Genomic DNA, 23,069 nt, shown 5'->3' with positions numbered 1-23,069 from the left:
CCTTCTGTGAATCGATCATCCAATCTTTTCAGTCTTGTGAGGTGGGCATTATTTTCTCCATTTCACCTACAGGGAAACGCACTCAGATCTGGGGTTTGCAGCTAAGTCTCTCTGCAGCTGAAGCCTGGGGTCTTAACCACTTCCCTTCTTGGAAGAGGCAGGGTTGAAAATGATGCTGGGCTTGCGTCTTGGCCTGTCTAGAGCCTCTCAGTCATTCCCACTGTGGGTGTCATGTGTCTGTCATGAGTGGCAGTGCTCCCGTCCTGGAACAAGCAGGGCCACGACCATATGCTAGAATGGGTGACTCAGCAGAAGCGGTGCCTCTGGGAGCCTCTGCTGGCCTGGATGCCTCCCACTAGAGTTCCTCAACCTGCAACCAGGACCCTGTGATGCGAGGCCACGGGGCTGGAGAGGGGCAGCATGGAAGTGCTTTCTCTGTCCCTCTCTTACTTATAGATCAAAAAAGGAAAATTAAAAGGGGGCCAGGGTGGGTGTCTGCCTGGGGATCCAAAGGATGAGGGCAGCCATGTGGGAGGGGTGATGGGAGGACCCATGTCTGGCTGGCTAAGAGAGACTTGGAAGCCAGACTGGAACTAGCATTCCAGAGAACCTGGAGCCGGCAGGGAATTAGAGGAAGGGGTGGGGAGGGGAACAGCCATAGGGATACCCTGGCTTCTGTAGAAGGGGGTCCCAGACAGCTGTTTGCAGTTGCTCTCCCAGACCCCCGGGGGGCCCAGAAGAACACAGGATGCTAAGCCTAGAAGGGAAAGGCTGCCAAGGGCAGTCTCCCAGGTGAGCATGGCAGCTGTCCCTGGGTTTCCACCACTAAGGCTTCCCGGGGCTGCCCTCCGCTCCCAGCCTGAGAAGAAAAAACTGCCTATAACATTGGCCGAATGGAAACAGACGACAGCAAAGCTCTGACTCATGCCTTCCAATGCCAATAGACCTGATTTTGTATTTCCCAGCGCTTTTATGAGCACCAAGAGCTATTAGAATTGCAAGAGGTGTGTGGGGAGATGGGAGTGGGGGCTCACACTCACAGCATGGGAAGCGGGGCTGAGACTCTTGTCGGGGGAGAAAGACCTCAGCCTCCCACCCCATCCCCATTCACCTGAGAGGTGGTGGGAAAGGGAGTGGTCTGGGCTCTGGGCAGAGGCTCTAGACAGGCCACACGGGTGGGGGACCTGGAGGAGAGGCGTGTGAGTGGATATGGTTTGAGGGAGCCCCTAGAGCATGGGAATTGGGTTGTGAAAAGAGGACTGGGCTTGGGTATAGCCCTGGCTGCCTCCTAGCACCCCACTCAGACTCCTCTCCTCCCTGGGCCCTCACAAGGGGGTCTGCAGGTGTGTCTGCTGGGTCAGTGCAGGCTCCACTCGCTCCCAGGCCCAAGGCTACGAGATAAAATGCGAATCATTCCCTGCCTGTAGGCTCCTAGCTTGCTTCAGTACTTATCTTCCCTGTCATGGAGGGAGTGGGAGGTCTCCAATCCCTAGGCCGGCGTGGGAGCCGGAATTCTAGACCAGTTTATCCAGTAGGATTGAGCAGCTCACTCTGCATCTCAGATATGGGGGGTTGTAGCAGCAGTTCGGGTTTCATCTGGGCGCAGAGTGAGGCAGAGCTCTGGGATTCCAGGCTGCTTTTCCAGGTGAGGTGGCAAACGAATGGAGGTAGAGCTACGTGGGAAGACCTGCCAAGACTGAAAGATCCTGACAGACCCCAGGGCACCCCAAGGCTTATCAGTTAGTTGCTTGCCTGGGCCCCATAGCCCCTGTTGCATGTTGCATGCTTTTGGGTTTTTAACAACAGCAGCCAACTTGTGTGTCATGCTTCACAGTTGGCAAAGACCTTTCACACATTCTGCACTCTGAGGTGTGTCTATGAGGCTGCTCATGTTCCACGTAAGAGGTGAGCCCTCAGTGAGTGGCAGAGCCCAGACCCCTGCAGGGCTGTGGGCTCCACGCTGGGTGCTCTTCCCTCCTCTCAGCGCCTGCATGAGGAGTGAGGGGCACCACTTTCCCTCCCAGACTGAGAACTGCCCCCGCCCCCATGCCTGGGCATCACAGGTGACAGCATTCTTCACGTGACCTCACCTCTTCTAGAGACTTCTCACGTCAGGGCAATGTCATGGGATGATATTTACTGTGAATAGGAAGTCCCACACCCCCCTGGGTTATAAATCCTCTACAGGATGGCCAGGGGCTTGAAGATGACACTCTGGCTTCTGCAGACCCTAATGCTGGATGGGGTAGGTGCCGGCAGTGCCTGGTGACTCAGACTGAGGCTGTGTGTAGACGCCAGCCTGCGACAAACCCAAGTGTGGAGGAACTGGGAAGGCCCCTTTCTCTGGACAAGACCCTGGCCTGGTGGGAGGCCTCCCCACCAGCTTTGCCACCGTGCTCTGGGGATGTTTCTGATGCATTTGTCGCTTGCCCCACTTACCCTTTTTGATCTGTCTCCTGCTTCTCTATAGTTACCAGCAAAGCCTCAGAAGCACTCACTGCTTTAGGGATAGGAAGGTGGGGAGAGGCTCCGAAGCTGCAGCTTCCTCTTCTGCAGAAAGACGACTCCCACCCCATTCCTTCTCCAGGTCCCCCGAGCTGGGCTCTTCGTCACCTCCCAGAGCAATTTGGCCTGGAGGCAGGATGTGTGCAGCACCACAGCCCTCTGGTCCTGGGTGGACTTAGATGGGTGCCCTGGATTTTTGGTTCCCAGTCTGCACTGCCTCTGCTTTGATAGAGATGCACCTGCCCTGAGTTCCCTGAGGATTTTTCTCTTGTGCTTACAACTGGATTTCTGGTTTTGCTTCTACTCCAAGCCTGGTCCCTGGCATTTGCCTCTCACCTGTGGTTTTGCATCGCATTCCTCGCCCCGTCATTTCTTCTTGTGCTGAGGCTGTAGCTGCTTGCTGGTCCCTCATCCATAGCTGCCCACCTGCCCAGGCGTGCGCCTCTCCCGCCTTGGATTCATGTGCAGCGCCTTCCCCACACTCCTGGCCCTGTGGTGAATACTGAACCTGAGACTGGGATAGGAGGAGAGAAAGCTCAGTGCAAGGAGGGGCGGGCCCAGGAAAAGGAGACAGAGATCACTTTGGGAGCTGCAGGGATGTCCTGAGAGGTACATGGCAGCCAATGCAAGCTCTGTTTCAGGGACCCTGCTCTCCTGGCCCAGCAGAACAGTCCCACAACAGGGTGACTGGCCCCCAGGCCACGGGGACCGGAGACAAATTTTTAACACAATTACAAAACTTGCTCTAATTAGGCAGGACAACTAATTAGCTGTCAGTATGACCCTATGTCAACTAGGTCACAGGGTCAGTAGAGTTTAATCCCCTGCCTGCGGTTACCCTACCCTGCAGCCAGGCTGGATGAACTGGAGATGAATGTCATCGTTTATTTTGAACAATAATGTCTGTCTGTGTTTCATTCCACAAAAATTGCCTCTTGGCATCATGAAGCTCAGTCTCTGGTCAGTCATCCTCCAGTCCTGCGCTGCCATCCTTCCAGCCTTCTCACCCTCATGCCTGCATTCTGCCTGCTGTCTGCCTCATAAAGAATCCCAGTTCCCAACCCGTCCAATTTCTCTCATTTCATCCGCTCCTTCCTGGCGTTGCTTTCAGCCCCCAAGGTGAATCCCCTCAACATACCATTCACTTGCAAATATAATACCTTCATCCTCGTGCTTCTCCCACACCTGGCCAGCAACACTGCAGTTCTGGGGCAGGCCCACCATCCACCGACACCACCCCTGCACCTGGGTGCTGAAAAGTCCTTCAGCCACGGGGCGGTGACCACAGCAATGGCACTGCCTCCAGCGCCCAGCGGAGTCTCCCACCCCCAGCAGTGTATCACCTGTGGTCCAGAGGAGCCTCCTGAGCTCTAAATCTAGATCTCCATTGCCCAGTGGACATCTCCTCATGGGGTCTGGCAGGTGCCTTGAGCTCAACAGGATGGTGGAACTGCCTTCCTGCATGTCCCCAGTTTGATCAGTGGCACTGCCCTCCACCCTGTTGCCTAATCAACACCCAGGTCTCCCTTCTCTCCCTAACTTATTACCTCCAATTGATCACCCAGTTCTGCTGACCCTCCCTTCCAGATGTCCCATCCTGCTCTCCCCTGTCCCTTGCCCTGGGTCAGGCTCCCACCATCTTTCCAGGATGACCCTTCTGACTGTCTGGAGGGCCGCCTTAGCCTGGGCTCGCTACTCCCAGCATGTCCCAACCCTGGCCGAAGTGAGCCTCTCAGGGGCCAATGGAATCCCGCCTCTCCTCGAGGAGCAGCAACGCCTCCATGACCTGCCCCGTCCACCACTTGATCCTCGGCCGCTACCTGGTCACATGGAACCTTCAGGGAACTGTGATCTCTCCTGCCTCTCTATCTTAAGCCCAGATCCTCTTCCTTCACCACATCCTCTGCTGGCAACTGACTACTGACTGTCCTTCACAATTCATCACAGACCTCACGTAGCCCAGGGGTGCTTCCTTGACATCACCCTCAAATCTGGGTTTTGGGCTGTCCCCCAGTGCTCTCCAAGCCCCCACGTTTACCTCTTACAGCACAGATTACTTGTCAGTGTGTGCTATCTCAGCTCCTCTTTCTCTCCACCAGAGGTCTGTGGCTGTTTCTCTCATTTCCAGATGCCTGGCCTATGTGGGAAAACAGTAGTATATGATTATCGAATCAATAATCAAGGAGGACTTCCTAGAAGAAGCAGCTATTAGGTGGTGTTTTGTAGGCAGACACAAACTGGTGTGAAGAGGAGGATGAGAATGACTTGCATAGAGTAGAGTCTCTGACTCAGAGTCCTTCAAGAGTCAGGGGAAACTGAGGGAAATGACTAGACATATTTGATAAGGAGTGGGGGACACCAGCAGAAAACATGCTCCACCAAAACACATCACATTCAGGTATGAATTCAGCACTGCAGAGGCCAAAAAAGCACAGACAAAACATGTCTTGGTTGGAGGTGGCAGGGCCAGGGTGGTGGCGGCAGGTGTGGCATAGAGTAAGGCTGCAGAAATGGAACAGCTGGTGGGGTCCTTAGGAAACCAGCAATAGGGCATGACTTCCTGCAAGATGGGATCTCTGTAGTTCATCCTGGCCCTGGCAGAAAATCCAGGTATCTTGGAGGCCCTGGAATTTGAGGGATCCACTCAGAGGCTGCCAAACTGGCCTTGGCAGCCACAAACAGGAATGTCATACCAGAGACATAGGAGGCAGGGATGGCCTTCCGTTTTTGGAGCTTATCATAATTCCAAAAGACACAATCCTGAATGTTGAAATCCTGAAAGTTCAAAATCCCAAAAAATAGGCCAGGCGCAGTGGCTCACGCCTGTAATCCCAGCACTTTGGGAGGCTAAGGCAGGTGTATCATTTGATACCTCACCTGAGGTCAGGAATTTGAGTCCAGCCTGATCAACATGGTGAGATCCTGCCTCTATCAAAAAATACAAAAATTAACCAGGTGTGGTGGTGCACACGTGTAATCCCAGCTTCTCAGGAGGCTGAGGCGGGAGAATCTCTTGAATCCCGGAGGTAGAGATTGCAGTGAACCAAGATCATGCCACTGCACTGCAGCCTGGGCAACAGAGCAAGACCCTGTCTCAAAAAACAAAATCCTGAAAATATAATTCTGGAAAAAATAATAAAAACATTCATTAAAACATATTTATTTATATTTAAAAGGGGATTTATATTGGAAACATAAAAACACAACAGAATACTTTATAATGTACATTACCCAATAAAATAGGCAGTGATAACATATATATTTTTGCAAGCATAAACACTCAGGTAATGACGGTTGCATGGTTATAAGAGTCATCAGCAGATGAACCATATTCAGAAAGAAATAGGTCAAAAAGAGCAAGACATAAATGCATGTCACCAAGGTTGGTACTTGTATGCACCCAGCTTTATAACTGTGGTCATCTGAAACAACAGGATGAGCAACCAAAGTCTTTCAATGAGTTTGATCAAAAACTTCAATGGATCACCACCAAAAATGCGGTTGTTTATGCATGGAGCTGCATTCCAAGCTACGAGGAGCTGAGATTCCAAGAAAGTTTAACTTCACAAAGGCAGATGTACAGAAAGGACATCTCTGTAACTACTGAGAAAATTTCAGTGTTTTTTTGTGCATACACAATGCATCCACAAAAGTTGACATTGTGATAATACACTTTCAGGGAGCCAAATTTGAAAACAAACAAACAAACAAGAACAAACAAACCAAAAATCAAAAACCAAACCAAACAAACAAAAAAGCCCAAAACCCTTCATAAAACAAATTAGAACTCTCTAAAAGTCTATACAACTTGGCCTCCAGTCTTGCAAATATCGCAAAGATGAAATACCTAGAATAGGGAACTGTGAAAAATAATGTTCAAAATTTAAAATAGTGAAAAAGAAAAGAAAAAAACAACAAAAAAACTATCCTGTGATTGTGATTTTGGGGATTTTAGATGTTAGGGGTTTTAGACTTTAGAGATTACGATCTTTCAGGATTTTAGCATTTGAGGTTAAGCGTTTGCGATTTTGTTTTGGTCCAGCTCCTCTTTTTCCTCTCTGAGACCTTATAGGCAGATGTGGAGACCACATCACTGTCAGGGGAGCAGGAGCTGGGGTGGAGGTCTTTGGGACCTTGAATGAGATGAGTTCTCAAAGCTCCTTCCAGGCTAAAGAATAACAGAAATTGTAGGACTTAAGCCTCCAAGTGAATAAAAGCCTCATAAACACATTGCTTTAGGAGGTTAAAGAGCTACGCTGGATAGCCCAGGAATGCCCCACCTGTTGCCTCTAGTTTTTGGGGTAAGACACCATTTCAGCCACCAGAGGGCGCTCAGGTTGCAGGAATGGTTTCTCAGGCCTGCTGCTTGGAGGAGTTGAATAAGGAATCTAAGGAAGGGTGGCTGGAGCATGGGAGCCATGCAGATGGGACTCCAAGACTGAGTCCGACCTTTTCAATCACTCTGCCATTGTCCCCAGCTAAGGCCATTAATTAATTCATTTATTCAAGGAACATTTGCTCTGTACCCGGGAGCCCTGAGCTAATAAGCTTTGTTTTTGTTTGTTTGAGACAGAGTCTTGCTCTGTCACCTAGGCTGGAGTGCAATGGCATGATCTTGGCTCACTGCAAGCTCTGCCTCCTGGGTTCAAGAGATTCTCCAGCCCAGCCTCCTGAGTAGCTGGGATTACAGGCGCTCTGCCACCATGCCTGGCTAATTTTTGCATTTTTAGTCAAGATGGGGTTTCGCCATGTTGGCCAGGCTGGTCTCGAACTCCTGACCTCAGGTGATCCACCCGCCTTAGCCTCCCTAAATGCTGGGATTCCAGGTGTGAGCCACTGCACCCGGCTGTGAGCTAGTAGGCTTTGGAGACACAGAATCAGATAGACCTGTCTGGACCCTGGAGGAACCACAGCCTGGGCTGGGAGGTGGACCTTCAACACTGCAGTCCCCTGCGGGGTATTTGTGCTATGACAGAGGGACATGCTGAGCATGGTGGCAGCGCCCAGGAGGAAGTGTTGATTCTATCTGGGACCTGGGGGAAGGCTTCATATTGTTGGAAGTATTTGCTGTGGGTCTCAGAGGGTGAGCAGGAGTGCCCCAGGCTGAGAATTCGGGGAGAGGCAGGCAGGGGCACATTATAAGCCAATGCCTGCCTAAATTTGGATAGATAGGGAAATGCCCAGGTGGGGCTCATGAGGTGCGGCTGGAAGGTGGGGAGCATAGGCGATCAGGTTAGGGAAGAGCTGGGGGCTTATCTCAGAAGAGAGAAACATTCTATGTGGGAGCCAGGGCAGACTCAGGTTCTGTGGGGACCTGAAGCTTACATAGTTTTCAGGCTTTCTTAGATGAAGAATACAAAATTATAAACACAAACTTAGGAAGAGGGGCTTGGAAGGGTCCGTGCAAGTGAGCAACTTGAGGCTTAGCTTCTTGGCCTCCTGGCGAATCCTCCTCTGCGTGGGAGACACATCTTCCACAATCTCCCTGCTTCCCTGCAGGGGCCCGGCCTGCCCTCAGCAGCTCCCTGCTGGCCGCAAACCACTTCCCTCTCACTCCTGCCTCTCGCCCTTCTTGGGACCCCTGGAGTCTTGAGTAGCAGTAGAAGGCCAGACGCAGAAAACTGGAGTCTGAGGTTTCGTCTGGGGAAAGGGAGGCAGAAGCTGCACAGCTGTTGCCTGAGGTGGTGGGTGGGAACGACCTTTCCTATGGTGTCTATGGAAATAGCACCCCCTACCCCCATTGTTCCAAGAGCTGCCTTTGAATCTGACCAGCAACTCTTATTCACGCTTTCAACAACGCAGTGTGGAAGAGTTTCCCCTCTTTGCCAGGCACTTTCACGCCTCTCATGTCATCTGCGCCATGTTCCAGGGAGGCAGGCAGTACTGTTCCCTCTGCAGAAGGTTCACGATTCAGACACCTGGCAGGTGGGACCTCACACCTAGCACTCTCCCTGCATCACCCGTGTCTCTTGTTCACAATCAACCCAAGAGTATTAGTATTAGTATTAGCATTAGCATTAGTATTAGCATTAGCATTAGTATTAGTATTAGCATTAGTATTAGTATTACTATCAACCTAAAGTAAGATTGCCCTGCTGGGGCACCAGTGCAGGAAAATGAGTCACCGTAGATGTGAAACCACAGATGACATGGCTGGCTTTGTTTTTCTCCCCTTCCTGTGGCGTGTTTTGATGGTAAAGGTGTGCACAGGTGGGGTGGAGCTGGCAGCCCTTGTTACATTGTCTGCACTGTAGTGAGAGTTCTCACCTTTACCCCCTTCTTGGGCTGTTGGGAGAGCTCTCGCCTGGGTTTAACCTCAATTTCAGGCTATCACCAGTGCAATGGATCGCTGAGACTCAGCACTGATTTGCAAGATTGCTGGGTGTTCAATTTGATGTCTCATCCAGGGCATGGGGAGCAGACAGGTGACTGCTAATTTCAGTAGCCTTTAATCAAATAAAGAGAACTGAGCATCCACCTGTGTTAGACTGTGCTAGGATAGTGCCCAATCAGGCATGGCCTTGTCCTCGTGGCTCACTTCAGCATCCATGAACCGCTCCTGTGTGCCAGGCAGTGAGCTGGCCTGTGTGAGACCCAGGGGTGGGTGAGCAAGCTGTGTGGCTGCGAGTGAGAAGTTCCCATCTGTTTCAGGATGTCAGCCTTTGTTATACATCCGCAGAGAACAATTCAAGGCATAGCATCGTCTGTACAAAACTGGATAGGATAGTTTCTTTGCTTCTTGTGCCACCAGTTAGAATGGAAGACAATGCCTCTGATATCCACTGGTCCTTTCTTGACTCTGCATACAGGCAAACATGAGCCTGCCTCTACCTCCCTCATACATCTTCACAAAAGCCCAGAGCAATCCCTTGTGTCTCTCCTGCTTCACTAAAGGATGAGAATCAGAAGTAGGGGAATGGAATGAGTCAAAGCATCTTCCCTGCCCCCAGAGAAGCTCTTTTGCAGATGGGGTGGGGATGGATTGGGGGAGGTCACTGGAGCCATCTTCTACAAAGGATGCTCAAAGGTTTGGAAGTCCTGGGTCTGGGATTCAAGAAGCATCCCAGTGGCAGAGGTGACAAAGGAGAGAGAAATCATCCAAATATTTAGGTGTTTCAATGCTTTGGGCAGATCTACAAAACCCCAAAGCTTCTGAACTTGCAACCAATCAAAGCAGCCCTGATTTATCTTATTTTCTGCAACATGCATGCATTGGCCGGCACTTACAGTGAGGAAGCAAGGACGGCGGCTAGAAGAGTGAGTGAAATAAGGCTTTGAGGCAGGAGGACTGCAGGGGTGCTCAGGATGGGTGACCGCTACTTTGTATGTGTCAGTTGTTTTTGCTCCTTGCCTTCCTGCCCAAGGTCTGGTGGGGATAAACGGAGAGCCAAAGCTGCCTTGGGTCTGCAGATGGCAGGGGCGGCTGACGGTTGGTGTCAGTGGCTGGGTGCTGGAGCCCAGCTCACCTGGGCTGTGCATGACTCTGGCCCACGTGAGCCTCTGCTTTGTCTGGGCAGGGCCCTTGGCCTAGGTTCCCCCAGCTGGGAGCCCGTCTTTGTAGACCTAGGAGCCCAGGAGGCCTGTGGGGCAACCTGTGCCTGGGATTCTGCCTGGGTGAAGGAAGATGTTCTACGATTCCCCAAAGGCCATTTCTTCTTCCATTACTTCATGTGACTCTCACAGCAATAGCACAAGGTATACACCACTCACCAGCCTCTTCATTTTATGGGAGACAACCTGGAAGGTCGGAGTGGCTCACCTGAGATTGGACAGCTGGTGTGTTCCAGGGCTGGGGCTGTAGCACATGCTCCTCTGAAGGCAAACCCTGTGCTCATTCCAGTACTGAGAGACTTCAAAGAGCCTCTCTATATCCGTTCCCCACAAGGATCCTGGGCCCCTTGGTACCTTTTAGGCTCCAGTGACTCCACCACAGCATGAGGTGGTTTGAACTCAGTGGCACAGGTCTCCACAACACCTCCCTGAGTATCCTCCCTCAGCGTCTAGTGTGGGAGGCACAGTTTGCAAGGCAGACACACTGACAGCAATCCAAGGCAGGAGTAGTTAGTGAGGAATGTGGACTTACCCTTGCCAAACTCTTTCGATCATGCCTCCCATCAATAAACAATTTTGCACGTGCACTCTGATATTTATGTATTTATAAGGTATATTTGTACTTATACTCGAACATATATGACCATTAAAAAGCACACATGCAAAAAAATAAATTAAAAACATTAAGGATGGGCCAGGTGCGGTGGCTCACCCCTGTAATTCCAGCACTTTGGGAGGCCGAGGTGGGTGGATCACCTGAGGTTGGGAGTTCAAGACCAGCCTGGCCCACATGGCGAAACCATGTCTCTACTAAAAATGCAAAAATTAGCCGGGCATGGTGGTGGGCACCTGTAATCCCAACTACTCAGGAGGCTGAGGCAGGAGAATGGCGTGAACCTGGGAGGCAGGGCTTGCAGTGAGTAGAGATCGCGCCACTGCACTCCAGCCTGGCTGACAAAGCGAGACTTCGTCTCAAACAAAACAACAAAAAAAAAAACAAAACAAAAAATTAAGGATGGAACAAACATGTGAGAATTGCAGCTTCCCTTCAAATCACTCCCAGACAGTTCTGGGGTCCTCAGCCAGTGTCCCAGATTCAATGTTTGGACCAGCCTCCCGGCCACTCTTGGCAGGGGCCATTGCCCCTCTCTGGCTCTGTGCAGCAGTGTCTCCTGTGGCCCCTGGTGCCAGGGCAGTGGCTACCCTGTGGAGGCCTGGAAAAGAGCCCTGGCCCCTGCCCACACCCGGTGTTGCTGCTAAAGCTCACGCTGGCAATGTCCCTGGGAAGTTTGGTGAAATAGCACTCTTACTTAAAAATATATGTTTTTGGTTGCGAAAGTAGCACATTATGATTATTGGCAAAATCATCATCATTTTCACTTGCTCTTTTACTTTATTTATTTATTTTTTTTTGCATTTCTTCAGCCTGTGCCATAGGCATGAGGCTGCAGGAGGAAGGAAAGCTGAAGGGCAGGCTTTCCCCTTCCCCATCCTGGCCCAAGACCTGTGACACTTCGTTCCTTTAGGTCATGTCCTTTCCAGAAGACACCTCCATCTCTTCCGGGATGGCCTGCTGTTTGGCTATTACTCATGTGTTTAATCTAGAGCCGTGGTTTTTTTTTTTTGGTTGTTGTTGTTATTGTTGTTGGTTTCCCATACTTTATGACTTTTGCCTCATTCCTGAGCCAGTTGTACCATTATTTACTTAATATTTTTCTTTCTTTCTTTTTTATTGAGATGGAGTCTCACTCTGTCGTCCAGGCTGGAGTGCCATGGCGCAATCTTGGCTTGCTGCAACTTCCGCTGCCCGGGTTCAAGTGATTTTCATGTCTCAGCCTCTCGAGTAGCTGGGACTACAGGAGCACACCAGCAGGCCCAGCTAATTTTTTTTGTATTTTTAGTAGAGACTGGGTTTTGCCACTTTGGACAGTCTGGACTCAAACTCCTGACCTCAGGTGATCCGCCCACCTCAGCCTCCCAAAGTGCTGGGATTGCAGGTGTGAGCCACTGTGCCCGGCCTGATATTTTTCTTAAATCTGACTCACTTTTTAAAATTAGTTACTTCCTTTAACCTTGTTCTGAGAAATAAAATCCACAAAATCAAGATTTGATATGCTAGTTAGGTCTCTTGTTAAATATGTGAAAATAAATGCATAGCTATTTAAACAATAAATGGCTCCTGGGTACCACTTCCCGTGTTACCAATGGAGGCACCCCCACTCTGGGGCCGGTGATGGGGAGGCATGCAGAGAGAGGCCTTGGTGAGATTCCATCTGAGCCCCAGAGGCACCTCCTAAGAGACTGTCGATAAGCCACTTGAAACACGCTGGGCTGCTACCTGCATCTGCTTCTTCCCAAGACACAGACCCTGCCTAGCAAAACTTAGGCACTCAAGCCAGTACCCTGGGACAAATGTGGAGGGTCACAGAGATCCCCAGCCCACAGAAGGCATTTGCTTAGGCCGCTGTAAAGGAAGCTTTGCCTTGACTCCCCTCAAGGTGAGTGGCCACAGTTTATACTCAAAGTCTCATTTTGGCTGCTGAAATAACTTATTTGCTTCTCTGTCCACGGGGCTTCTCCATCCACTAAATCCTTCAAACAGAAGCACTGTGTTCTCCATCTCTCCCAGCCCTCAGTCTCTGGACAGGACAGTCTAAGGTCTGGGGTATACATCACTCACCAGCCTCTTCATTTTATGAAAGACAACCTGGAAGGTCAGAGTGGCTCTGAGATGGCTGTGGCTGGCTGCGGGTGTATTGCCCATGCCTGCTCCTAGTTGACGTCTTGGCCGTCCTGAGCCACCATCAAGACTCTGTTTAGGAAAAGCCAGGACAGAGGAGCTGAGCTTCAGGGTGTCATCTGTCAAGAAGGCCCCAGAATGCCAAGCTCCAAAGCCCTGACTGGGGCCAGGGTTCATTCTTTGTATATTTTCTCTGTCTCTGTCTCTCTCCCTTTCTCTCTGTTGTCAGACACACAAGTGTGTGTATTCTAGAATCCTTGTTAATTGGTTAATTTAGTTAAAACCAGATGAGATCACCGATAAATCCACGTAACAGAACACATGTAAACATGTCACAAAATGTAACCCCCTCAGACCCTGGCAAGATGTGCACAACATGTGGGCCACTGACACAGGGACAAAGTGTGTGTCATTTCTCCCAAGGTCGCCGCATTGGGGTGGTGGCTGACTGTCAGCAGCCGGTTTACTCCTAAACTCAGTCAGTAGAAGGGAGGCTCACTTCTATTCCTTGACTTCATCTTGCTTAGGGAAGTAATAAAACTGAGTATTTTTGGGACTGGCTTCTACAAAGAAATTTAACATGTTTATTTATCTTAAACTCCTTGACTCAAAACAATACATTTTCAAATCTAAACATCCTTCTCTCTAAACTTAAGTATATTCAGTATGACTCTCACTTTCTTCCTCCTCAATGTGAGATAATCAGAACTAATTACTTTGGGAAACTCCCTATACCGACTCTCATATGAATGGACTTTGATGGACCCGTTCCTCTGTCCTCCAGACCCAAATGGTGTCAGTCTGGCTGTGAAAGAATCCCCTGGGGAGCTTACTGAAAATTACAGATTCCTGGGCCCACCTCTGGAGAGCTTCCTTGGATAGGTCTGGAGTGGGTCCCCGGTGCTCCATTCTTTGAAAGAACCGTAGGGAACTCTGAAGAATTTGGGAACAGCTGCTCTACACCTGCCCTGACTTGCCTTAATTGTAGGGACAACTTGGCTCAGACTCAAGGCAAGGTTCTTGATACCCAGGGGTCTGTTGAGATGGAGGGCTGAGCAGGCAGGAAACTACCTGATGTTAAGACTACATTTCTGACATAGCCAGGCACCAGGACTTACAGCTTCTTGAGGCTTCCTGGTTCTTCATAAACCCTATCATCAGTGCAAAGGTTGATGCCAATCTTCCTGTGTGCTTGGAAGGAGATCACACATCCATCTAATCTAATGTGGTATCAGACCAATGTGGCATCGTCACTTAAAGAGAAAGGGGCCCAACTCTGAGCCTTGTTTTATGTCACAGGAAATTGTGATCTGTCAGGGGCTGTTTCTATCCATCTCATTCTTGTATTAGAGATCAAAGGCAGACTTTTGGTTGTCAGTAGGTGGAGATCTCTATGGGCTCATGTAACTTGGTGCCTAACTGGTCTCTTTCCAGAGGAGGACAAAGGCTACTGATAAATTAATGAAGAGCTGCCAACACTCTTATGCTGTTCTAGAAAATTTCACTCTAAGTGAAGGAAAATAACTTATCGAATATCTACCACGTGTCAGGAACCATGTAACTCTCCTTTCACACACACGTCTCACTTAATCTTCACATTAACCTTGTGAAGTTAATATTTTAATTCCCATTTCAACATAGGAGAGGATTAAAACTCAATCTTGCCTGGAGTAATGATATTTTAGCTTCCAGATGGCCTGGCTCCAGGTCTCTTTCCATCATCACACACTGCTAAGGCACATATCCCAATGGTCAAGAGTTACAAAGATCTGCCTGAAATCTGCTGTCTGTTCATTCATTATACTGGGTTGAAAGATTCAGTGCTGTACATTATCAGAGAGAGAGAGTGAGGGTAAAGTTTAGAGAACAGTCAACAAACCAGTGGGTCCAGTTTCAAACAGGAGATACTCGATTTTGTATTGTTATTATGTGATTGGTTCCCTTTACTTCAGCAATATTCATCACACGAATATTTCTATTGAAAAAGACGAAAATCATACAAAATTGATGATACTTGTTTTGACCTTTAAAAATGGCAATTTTATATGGTTCAAGCTAATACTAAGGCAAAACTTGAAAGGCTCTTTTTACTTCTACTCCCTACCCCACTCCCCTGGTTCTTCATAAACCCTGTCATCACCTGCTTTACACCTGCCCTGTCTTACCTTAATCATAGGGAGAACCACAACTTGGTGAGACCCTCTCTCTCTCTCTCTCTCTGTGTGTGTGTGTATGTGTGTGTGTGTGCATGTGTGTATATCACAACTAGAATTATATGATATCTATTCTTCTGCGACTTGAACTGATCTTTAAAAAATGGAATTGATGAGCAACAAATGAGCAACAAAGGAAGGATTCTTGATTCCAGCTGAAGAAAAGTGTAGGCTCCATAAAACCTGATGTATTGAGGGTGAGGGGGCTTAGAAGCCAATGGAGATGAAAATGTTCCGTTTTTCTTGCCAAACCTGGACCTTGGGCAATATCATCTCCACATCTGCCTCCACCATTGATCCTAATAGTAAACCTAGGGCCTCCCACTAGGGTTTGTTGTACTCAGGTTTTGAGTTTTAGAACTTCCTTCTGGTTTTGTTTGATGTATTGCTAATCTTGCAGGGGATTGTGCTGCTCGCTTGTTCATTTTTTGTTTTGTTTTGTTTTGTTTTAAAGTTCCTTGTCAGTATGATCTAAAAGCTAGAGAGGTCCAATCACCTGCTGGAGGTTTCTTCTAAGTGATCAAACTAGGATTTTTAAATATTTTTTTGTTTTTTGTTGGTAGAATGACCTTTTTTTTTTTTTTTTTGGAGACCGAGTCTCACTCTTGCCCAAGTTAAGGAGCAGTGGTGCGATCTCAGCTCACTGCAACCCCTGCTTCATGGGTTCAAGCAATTCTCCTGCCTCAGCCTCCTGAGTAGGAATTACAGGTGCCTGCCACCACACCTGGCTAATTTTTGTGTTTTTAGTAGAGATGGGGTTTCACTGACCTCAAGTGATCTGCCCACCCTCAGCCTCCCAAAATGCTGGGATTACAGGCATGAGCCACTGCGCCCATCCTAGAATGAACTTTAAATGGGAGTTAGAGGGGCATTTGGAGAGAAATCATGATTTAGATGGGCAGCGGGATGACCACGTGCAAGATCTCCTGGCCTTAGGTCAGTTCATCCAAATGGCTTGGTAAATAGTAAGGTTCACAATGGCACCATTGCCTTCATGCTGCTTGGCATGTACTCATGGCTGTATTTTTTTTTTTTTTCCTTCAATTCTGCCAGACTTCTCAGTGACTAAGATTTGGTTTCTGGAATGTGAGTAGATGGATAGATAAGTACTATTAGGGTAGATTCTTACCCTAAGTGTAAGGATCTTGATACTTCTGCTTTTTGCATGGGTTTTGAGCATTATGTATCTGCAGAAAACCTGGATTATAGAAAATGCATTTCAATGCACTTCTTCAAGTTTAAGGATTTAGGAACTCCTCTGTCCACAGGATAATTTAGACAGAGATAATATAGGCTGACATTTTATCGCTTTTTTTAACAGCTTTGTTTAGATATAATTCACATAACATACAAGTCACCCATTTGTTTTTAATATAGTCACACATATCTGCAGCCACTATTACAGTCAATTTTAGAACATTTCCATCACCTGAAAAAAAAAAACCCATACCCTTTAGCTAAGATAACCCCCTCTTTTTCCCCCCACCTCCCCTGGGCCCCCATAATCTACTTTCTTTTTCTTTTTCTTTTCCTTTTTTTTTTTTTTTTTTTGAGATGGAGTCTTGCTTTGTCATCCAGGCTAGAATGCAGTAGCGCGATCTTGGCTCAATGCAACCTCCGCCTCCCAGGTTCAAGCGATTCTTCTGCCTCAGCCTCCTGAGTAGCTGAGACTACAGGCATGTGCCACCATGCCTGGCTAATTTTTTGTATTTTCAGTAGAGACAGGGTTTCACCGTGTTAGCCAGGATGGTCTTGAACTCTTCACCTTGTGATCCGTCGGCCTCGGCCTCCCAAAGTGCTGGAATTATAGGTGTGAGCCACTGCGCCCAGCCTCTACTTTCTTTCTCTATGGATTTTCCTCTATAGATTTTCTGGATATTTCATATAAATAGAATCATATAATATGTGGACTTTTGTGACTGGCTTTTCTCACTTAGCATAATGCTTTTGAGGTTAATTCAAGTAGCATGTATCAATACTTCATTTCTTTATATGACTGAATATTCTGTTATATGGATATACCACATTCTGTTTATACATTTGTCTGTGGATGCCTTAAGATTTTCTTTTCTAAAAAAAAAAAGAAAAAAAAAAAAAGAAAAAATCTTTTACCAAATACCCAGACTTCAAGGAGAAGGATTTTCCATGTATAAGACTGTGTTATCTGTGAATAGAGATATTTTCATTTCTTCTTTTCCAATCTGGATACCTTCTGTTTCTTTTTCTTGACTATTTCCCTGGCTAGAACCTCCAGTACAATGTTGAACAGAAGTGGTGAGACCAGACATCTTTGTCGTGTTACTGATCCTAGGAAGAAAACATCTGTCTTTTACCATTTAGTATGATTGCTGTGGGTTTCTCATAAAGGCTCTTTGTCAGGTTGAGGAAGTTCTCTTCTGTTTCTAGTTTGTTGAGCGTTTTTATCATGAAAGAGTGTTTGATTTTGTCAAATGCTTCTCCTGCATCTATTGAGATAATCATGCGATTTAAAAAATTCTACTGGTAAGATGTATTACAAGAATTGATTTTCAGATGCTAAACTAATCTTGCGCTCTAGGGAGAAATCCAGCTTGGTTATAATATACACTTATTTTTAGATACTGCTGGAATTGGTTTGCTAGTATTTTGTTGAGGATTCTTTTTTCTTTTTCCACATACAATCATTCCCAATTGTTGAGGATTTTTGCATCCATATTCATAAGATATATTTTTTCTCTGGTTTTCTTTTCTTGTGATGTCCTTGTCTGGTTTTGGCATCAGGGTAATATTTGCCTTATAAAATGAGTTGGGAAGTGTTTAGCCTCTTCTATTTTTTGGAAGAGTTTGTGAATAACTGATATTAATTCTTCTTTAAATGTTTGGCAGAATCAGTGGGAAAGCTAACTGGGCTTGAGTTTTTCTTTGTGGGCATTTTTTTTTAATTGCTAGTTCAGTCTCTTTATTTGTTATGCCTATTCAGACCGTCTGTTTCTTCTTGAGTCAGTTTTGGTAGTTTGTGTGTTTCTAGGAATCTGTCCATTTCATCTACGTTATCTATTTTGTTGGTGTACAATTGTTCATTGTATTTCTTTATTATTTTTGTTTCTGTGACATTGACAACAATGTCCCCTCTTTCATTTCTGATTCTAGTAATTTGAGTCTTTTTTTTTCCTTGTTTAACTTAGCTAAAGGTTTGTCAGTTTTGTTGATCTTATGCCAATTTTTTGTTTGTTAGTGTTCTCTATTGTTTATTTTATTAGTTTCCACTCTAAGCTTTATTATTTCCTTTCTTCTGCTCGCTGTAGTTGAATTTGTCTTTCTTTCTCTCTCTCTCTCTTTTTTTTTTTTTTTTTGGTGACAGAATCTCATTCTGTTGCCCAGGCTGGAGTGCAATGGCACGATCTTGGCTCACTGCAACCTCTGCCTCCCAGGTTCAAGCAATTCTCGTGCCTCAGCCTCCCAAGTAGCTGGGATTACAAGCATCTGCCACCATGCCCAGCTAATTTTTGTATTTTTAGTAGAGACAGGGTTGCACCATATTGGCCAGGCTGGTCTCGAACTCCCAACCTCAAGTGATCCACCCACCTCGGCCTCCCAAAGTGCTGGGATTACAGGCATGACCCACTGTGCCTGACCTGTCTTTCTTTTTCTAGTGTCTTAGAAGATCAGGTGGAAGGTTAGGCCATTGATTTGAGATCTTCCTTCATTCCTAAAGTAGGCATTTACAAATATAAATTTTTCTCTTATCATTGCACCCCACAAGTTTTGGTATACTGGGTCCTCATTTTCATTCATCTCCAAGTTTTCAAAAATTTTCCTTTTGATTTATTCCTTAATCCATTGGTTATAGGTTGTATTTAGGAGTGTGTTGTTTAATTTGCACATATTTGTAGAGTTATTCACATTTATTTTGCTTCTGGTTTCTAATTTTATTTCATTGTGGTCAGAGAATATACTTTGTATTATTTCTATCCTTTAAATTTTATTAAGGTTTGTTTTATGGCTTGGCCTATGGTCTATCCAGGGGGATGTTTTATGTGCACTTGAATGCGTATTTTGTTGTTGAGTGGAGTGTTTTACAGATGTCTGTTAGGTGTAGTTGGTATGTAGTGTTGTTCAAATCTTCTGTTTCCTTGATCTTCTACTGAGTTTTTCTATCCAATATTAAAAGTGGAATTTTGAAGCTTTCACTTATTATTGTTGATTTTTCTATTTCTTACTTCATTTCTGCCAGTTTTTGCTTCATGTGTTTTGGTGCTTAATGTTTTAATGCTTTTTTCATTATTTTAAAGCGGTTACTCTAGGATTTACCATATATATCTTAGCTTACCAGAGGTCACTTCAGATAGCTTAATACCAGTGATGTATAGAAATATTACTCCTATATAGCTCTACTCTCTTCTCCTCTTTTGTGTATTATTGTTATATATGGTATATATTATTATATTATACAAGATATTATTGTTATACATATGTCACATCTATTAATGTTACAAACTCAGCAATATATTGTTATAATTATTACTTTATCAACTACAGCCATGTCTTTTGCTCTATACTGCTTTGCTCCCATCCACCCCTTAGTGCTCTTATTGACAAAAATATTACATTTCTATATGTTATAGGCCTAACATTACATTATATATTTTATATATATACATAATTTTGTATGATTGCTTTTTAAATCAGTTATGAGGAGAGAAATATGCACTTATACATTTAAAAAATTGTTACTAGTCCCCTTTGTTTTTGTGTGTATATATTCAAATTAACACGAGGCCATTTGCTTTTAGCCTGATGGATATCCTTTGGTATTTCTTGTAAGGTGGGTCTGCTAGCAACAAATTCCATCAACTTTTGTTTATCTGGGAAAGTCTTTAGTTTGCCTTCATTTTTGAAAGATAGCTTTGCTAAACATAGGACTTTTGGTTGACACTTTTATTTCTTTGCGCATCAGTGCCTCTGCCCTATAATGTTTTTGCTGAAAAGTCAAGTGCTAATCTTACGAAGGTTCTCTTACAAGTTCCCAGTGAGTTCTTTTTCTCTTGCTGCTTTCAGGATAGTCTCCTTGTCTTTTACTTTCATCATTTTACTATTATATGTCTGTTTGTGAATCTCTTTTAGTTTTTCTTACTTGGAGATTATTTAGCTTCTGGATGTGTAGGTTATTTCTTTATTTTTTTTTCTGAGACAGAGTCTTGACCTGTCGCCGAGGCTGGAGTGCAGTGGCATGGTATCAGCTCACTGCAACCTCCGCCTCCTGAGTTTAAGTGATTCTCGTGCCTCAGCCTCTCAAGTAGCTGGGATTACAGGTGTGCACCATCATGCCTGGCTGATTTTTTTTTTTTTTTTTTGAGACAAGATCTTGCTTTGTTACCCAGGCTAGAATACAGTGGTGCCATCTTGGTGCACTGCAACCTCCATCTCCCTCGTTCAAGCAATCCTACCACCCCAGCCTCCCTAGTAGCTGGGATTACAAGCATGTGCCACCACACCTGGCTAATTTTTGTATTTTTAGTAGAGAAATTTACAAAAATTTTTGTAATTTTTGTAATTGTTGTATATTTAGTAGGGGTTTCACCATGTTGGCCGGGCTGGTCTCGAACTCCTGACCTCAAGTGATCTGCCTGCCTCAGCCTCCCAAATTGCTGGGATTACAGATGTGAGCCACTGTGCCTGGCCAGGTTATTGTTTTTCAACAAATTTGATAAGCTTTCTGCCATTATTATTATTGTTTTGAGACAGGTTATCGCTCTGTCACCCAGGCTGGAATGCAGTGATGTGATCATGGCTCACTGCATCCTTGACCTTCTGGGCTCAAGTAATCCTCCTGCCTTAGCCTCCCAAGTAGCTGGAGCCACATGTGTGCACCACCACACCTGGTTAATTTTTGTATTTTTTGTAGAGGTAGAGTTTCACAATGTTTCCCAGGCTGGTCTTGAACTCCTGGGCTCAAATGATCTACCCACCTCAGCCTTCCAAAGTGCTGGGATTACAGGAGTGAGCCACTGTGCCAGGCCACTAGCTCCTCTATTCTTGTACAGCCTTAAGGAGGCCATTACAGAACTCCTGGACTAGGCAATAAAATTCTGTGTTGGTCTGATCCAGTTTCCTAATTAACTGAATATAAGCCTTAATGTTATATGTTTCCCACCAAAGCTACCTGTTCAGATAACTGGGTATTTGGTACTTATTCCATGTATTCCATGGCAGAGACAATAATTCCTCAACGTTAAGTCACCACCTTCTCTTGCCTCCCAGTTGGTCTTCCTCCCTTCATTTTTGCTCTGCTCTAATTTATTCTACACATGGCAGCCAGAGTCATTTTAGAAAGGGCACATTTGGTCATGACGTTATACTGCTTAAATACTTGAGTGGTCTTCCATTTTTCTTATAATAGAGCCCCAGATCCCTAAAATGGATGATAAGACCCTGTTTATCTCTCCCGCTTCTTCTCATGCCCCTTTCTCTCTGTGCCCCACTCTCTGCTCCAGTCCCTCTCTTCACTCCACACCTTGCATGTACGCCAGCCACACACAAATCTTTCAAATTTTTATTGTCCAAGTATCATGCTCTACCCTGTTTTGAGCCCTTTGTGCATGTTGTTTGCTTTGCCTAAAATGTTGTTATTATTTTCTTTTCTGATTCCTATCATTTTTCAGGTCTTGCTTAAATGTCAGATTCAGGAAAGGCTTTCCTAACCTCCTGGAGTAGTTCAAGTCCCCCTGTTTTTTATTTTTATTTTTTGGCTTTCTGTTATGAAAACAAAACAAATGCCCCAGGAGAAGTGTCCATAATTACCAGAAACATCAAAGAGTGCTTTCTACTCTTTTTATTCTGTTGTGTTGAGGCCAGCATTGCGATAAACAAGCTAAAACTATTTACACTGGACTCATTTGCAGTAACTGACATTTACAGGAATATACTAGAAATGACACCAAAAAGTTTAAGAAAAGTGATGGTAAACTTGCACGTACATCATATAGAAAAGTAACATTTTAAATATAAAAAAGAAAAACTTCCTGGAATTGTTATGCCAGTATTAAAGAACAGTGCTGGACGTGACAAATTCTTTACGTGGGTGTTATTCTTTCCCAAAAGACTGTCAAAAGTGTGAGGGCTGCAAAAGAACAAAAATGAAAACAAACACAAAGGAAAACGTGTCTTACAGTTTATAAACAGGACGACACTGACCAGCACAAAGAGGGGTCTAGAGTCCAGTTCATGCCCGAAGCCTGCCCTGCCGGCCTCCAGGGGTCATTCAGAGCATTTTCAAATCCATTTCCGACACACAACTTGTCACAGCTCCTCTCCCCTTGAAAAAAGCATGTTAGAAGCTGCCTACAGGTCTGAGCAGTGGGACAATCTAATTGAATCACTGAGGCCTCCTAATACTTAAGAAATGGACATGACCATCACCCTCAGCCCCATGGCAAGGGTGTTGAGGAAGTCATCAGTCCTCCAAAACTCTGAAAAGAAACTAGAGTTGAAGTCTGGACAGAAAGCCTTAAAAAAGTGACAGCACCAATGCAGTCACTCAGTGTGCCCTAGGTGGGCTGTCAGGGTCAGCAGCTTCTTTCTAGATGAAAGGAGTGGAGGCGACAACGAAAGAGTACCCATTCTTCCTTTTGTTATTGGAGCAGGAGTACTAAGCAAACTAGGTACTGGCATTGGCGGTATTACAGCCTCTACTCAGTTCTACTACAAACTATCTCAAAAACTAAATGATGACATGGAACAGGTCGCCGACTCCCTGGTCACCTTGCAAGATCAATTTAACTCCCTAGCAACAGTAGTCCTTCAAAATCGAAGAGCTTTAAACTTGCTAACTGCCAAAAGAGGGGGAACTTGTTTATTTTTACGGGAAAAATGCTGTTATCGTGTCAATCAATATGGAATCGTCACCGAGAAAGTTAAAAAAATTCGAGATCGAATACAACATAGAGCAGAGGAGCTTCAAAACACCGGACCCTGGGCCCTCCTCATCCAATGGATGCCCTGGATTCTCCCCTTCTTATTATTAACAAAAAGTAATTAAAAGTTTAACAAACTGGCTGAAAACTCACCAAGTGTCAGACTCA

General features: G+C 45.8%; 1 protein-coding gene across 1 annotated transcript in view; it reads left to right on the top strand.

Annotated features, from left to right (window-relative positions):
* Positions 1 to 1,123: 1,123 nt before the first annotated feature.
* The window catches only part of SMIM35 (small integral membrane protein 35), a 63,917-nt gene continuing 41,971 nt past the window's right edge, over positions 1,124 to 23,069 (top strand). Inside the window, 3 exon segments of the mRNA XM_038005148.2 lie at positions 1,124 to 2,162; positions 2,164 to 2,207; positions 2,209 to 2,245. Of these exon segments, the coding sequence (XP_037861076.2) occupies positions 2,130 to 2,162; positions 2,164 to 2,207; positions 2,209 to 2,245 (114 nt within the window). The 5' untranslated portion in view covers positions 1,124 to 2,129.

Source organism: Chlorocebus sabaeus, chromosome 1 (assembly GCF_047675955.1).
Source record: "Chlorocebus sabaeus isolate Y175 chromosome 1, mChlSab1.0.hap1, whole genome shotgun sequence".
Taxonomy (NCBI): Eukaryota; Metazoa; Chordata; class Mammalia; order Primates; family Cercopithecidae; genus Chlorocebus; species Chlorocebus sabaeus.
This window is presented reverse-complemented; position numbering and strand designations above follow the sequence as displayed.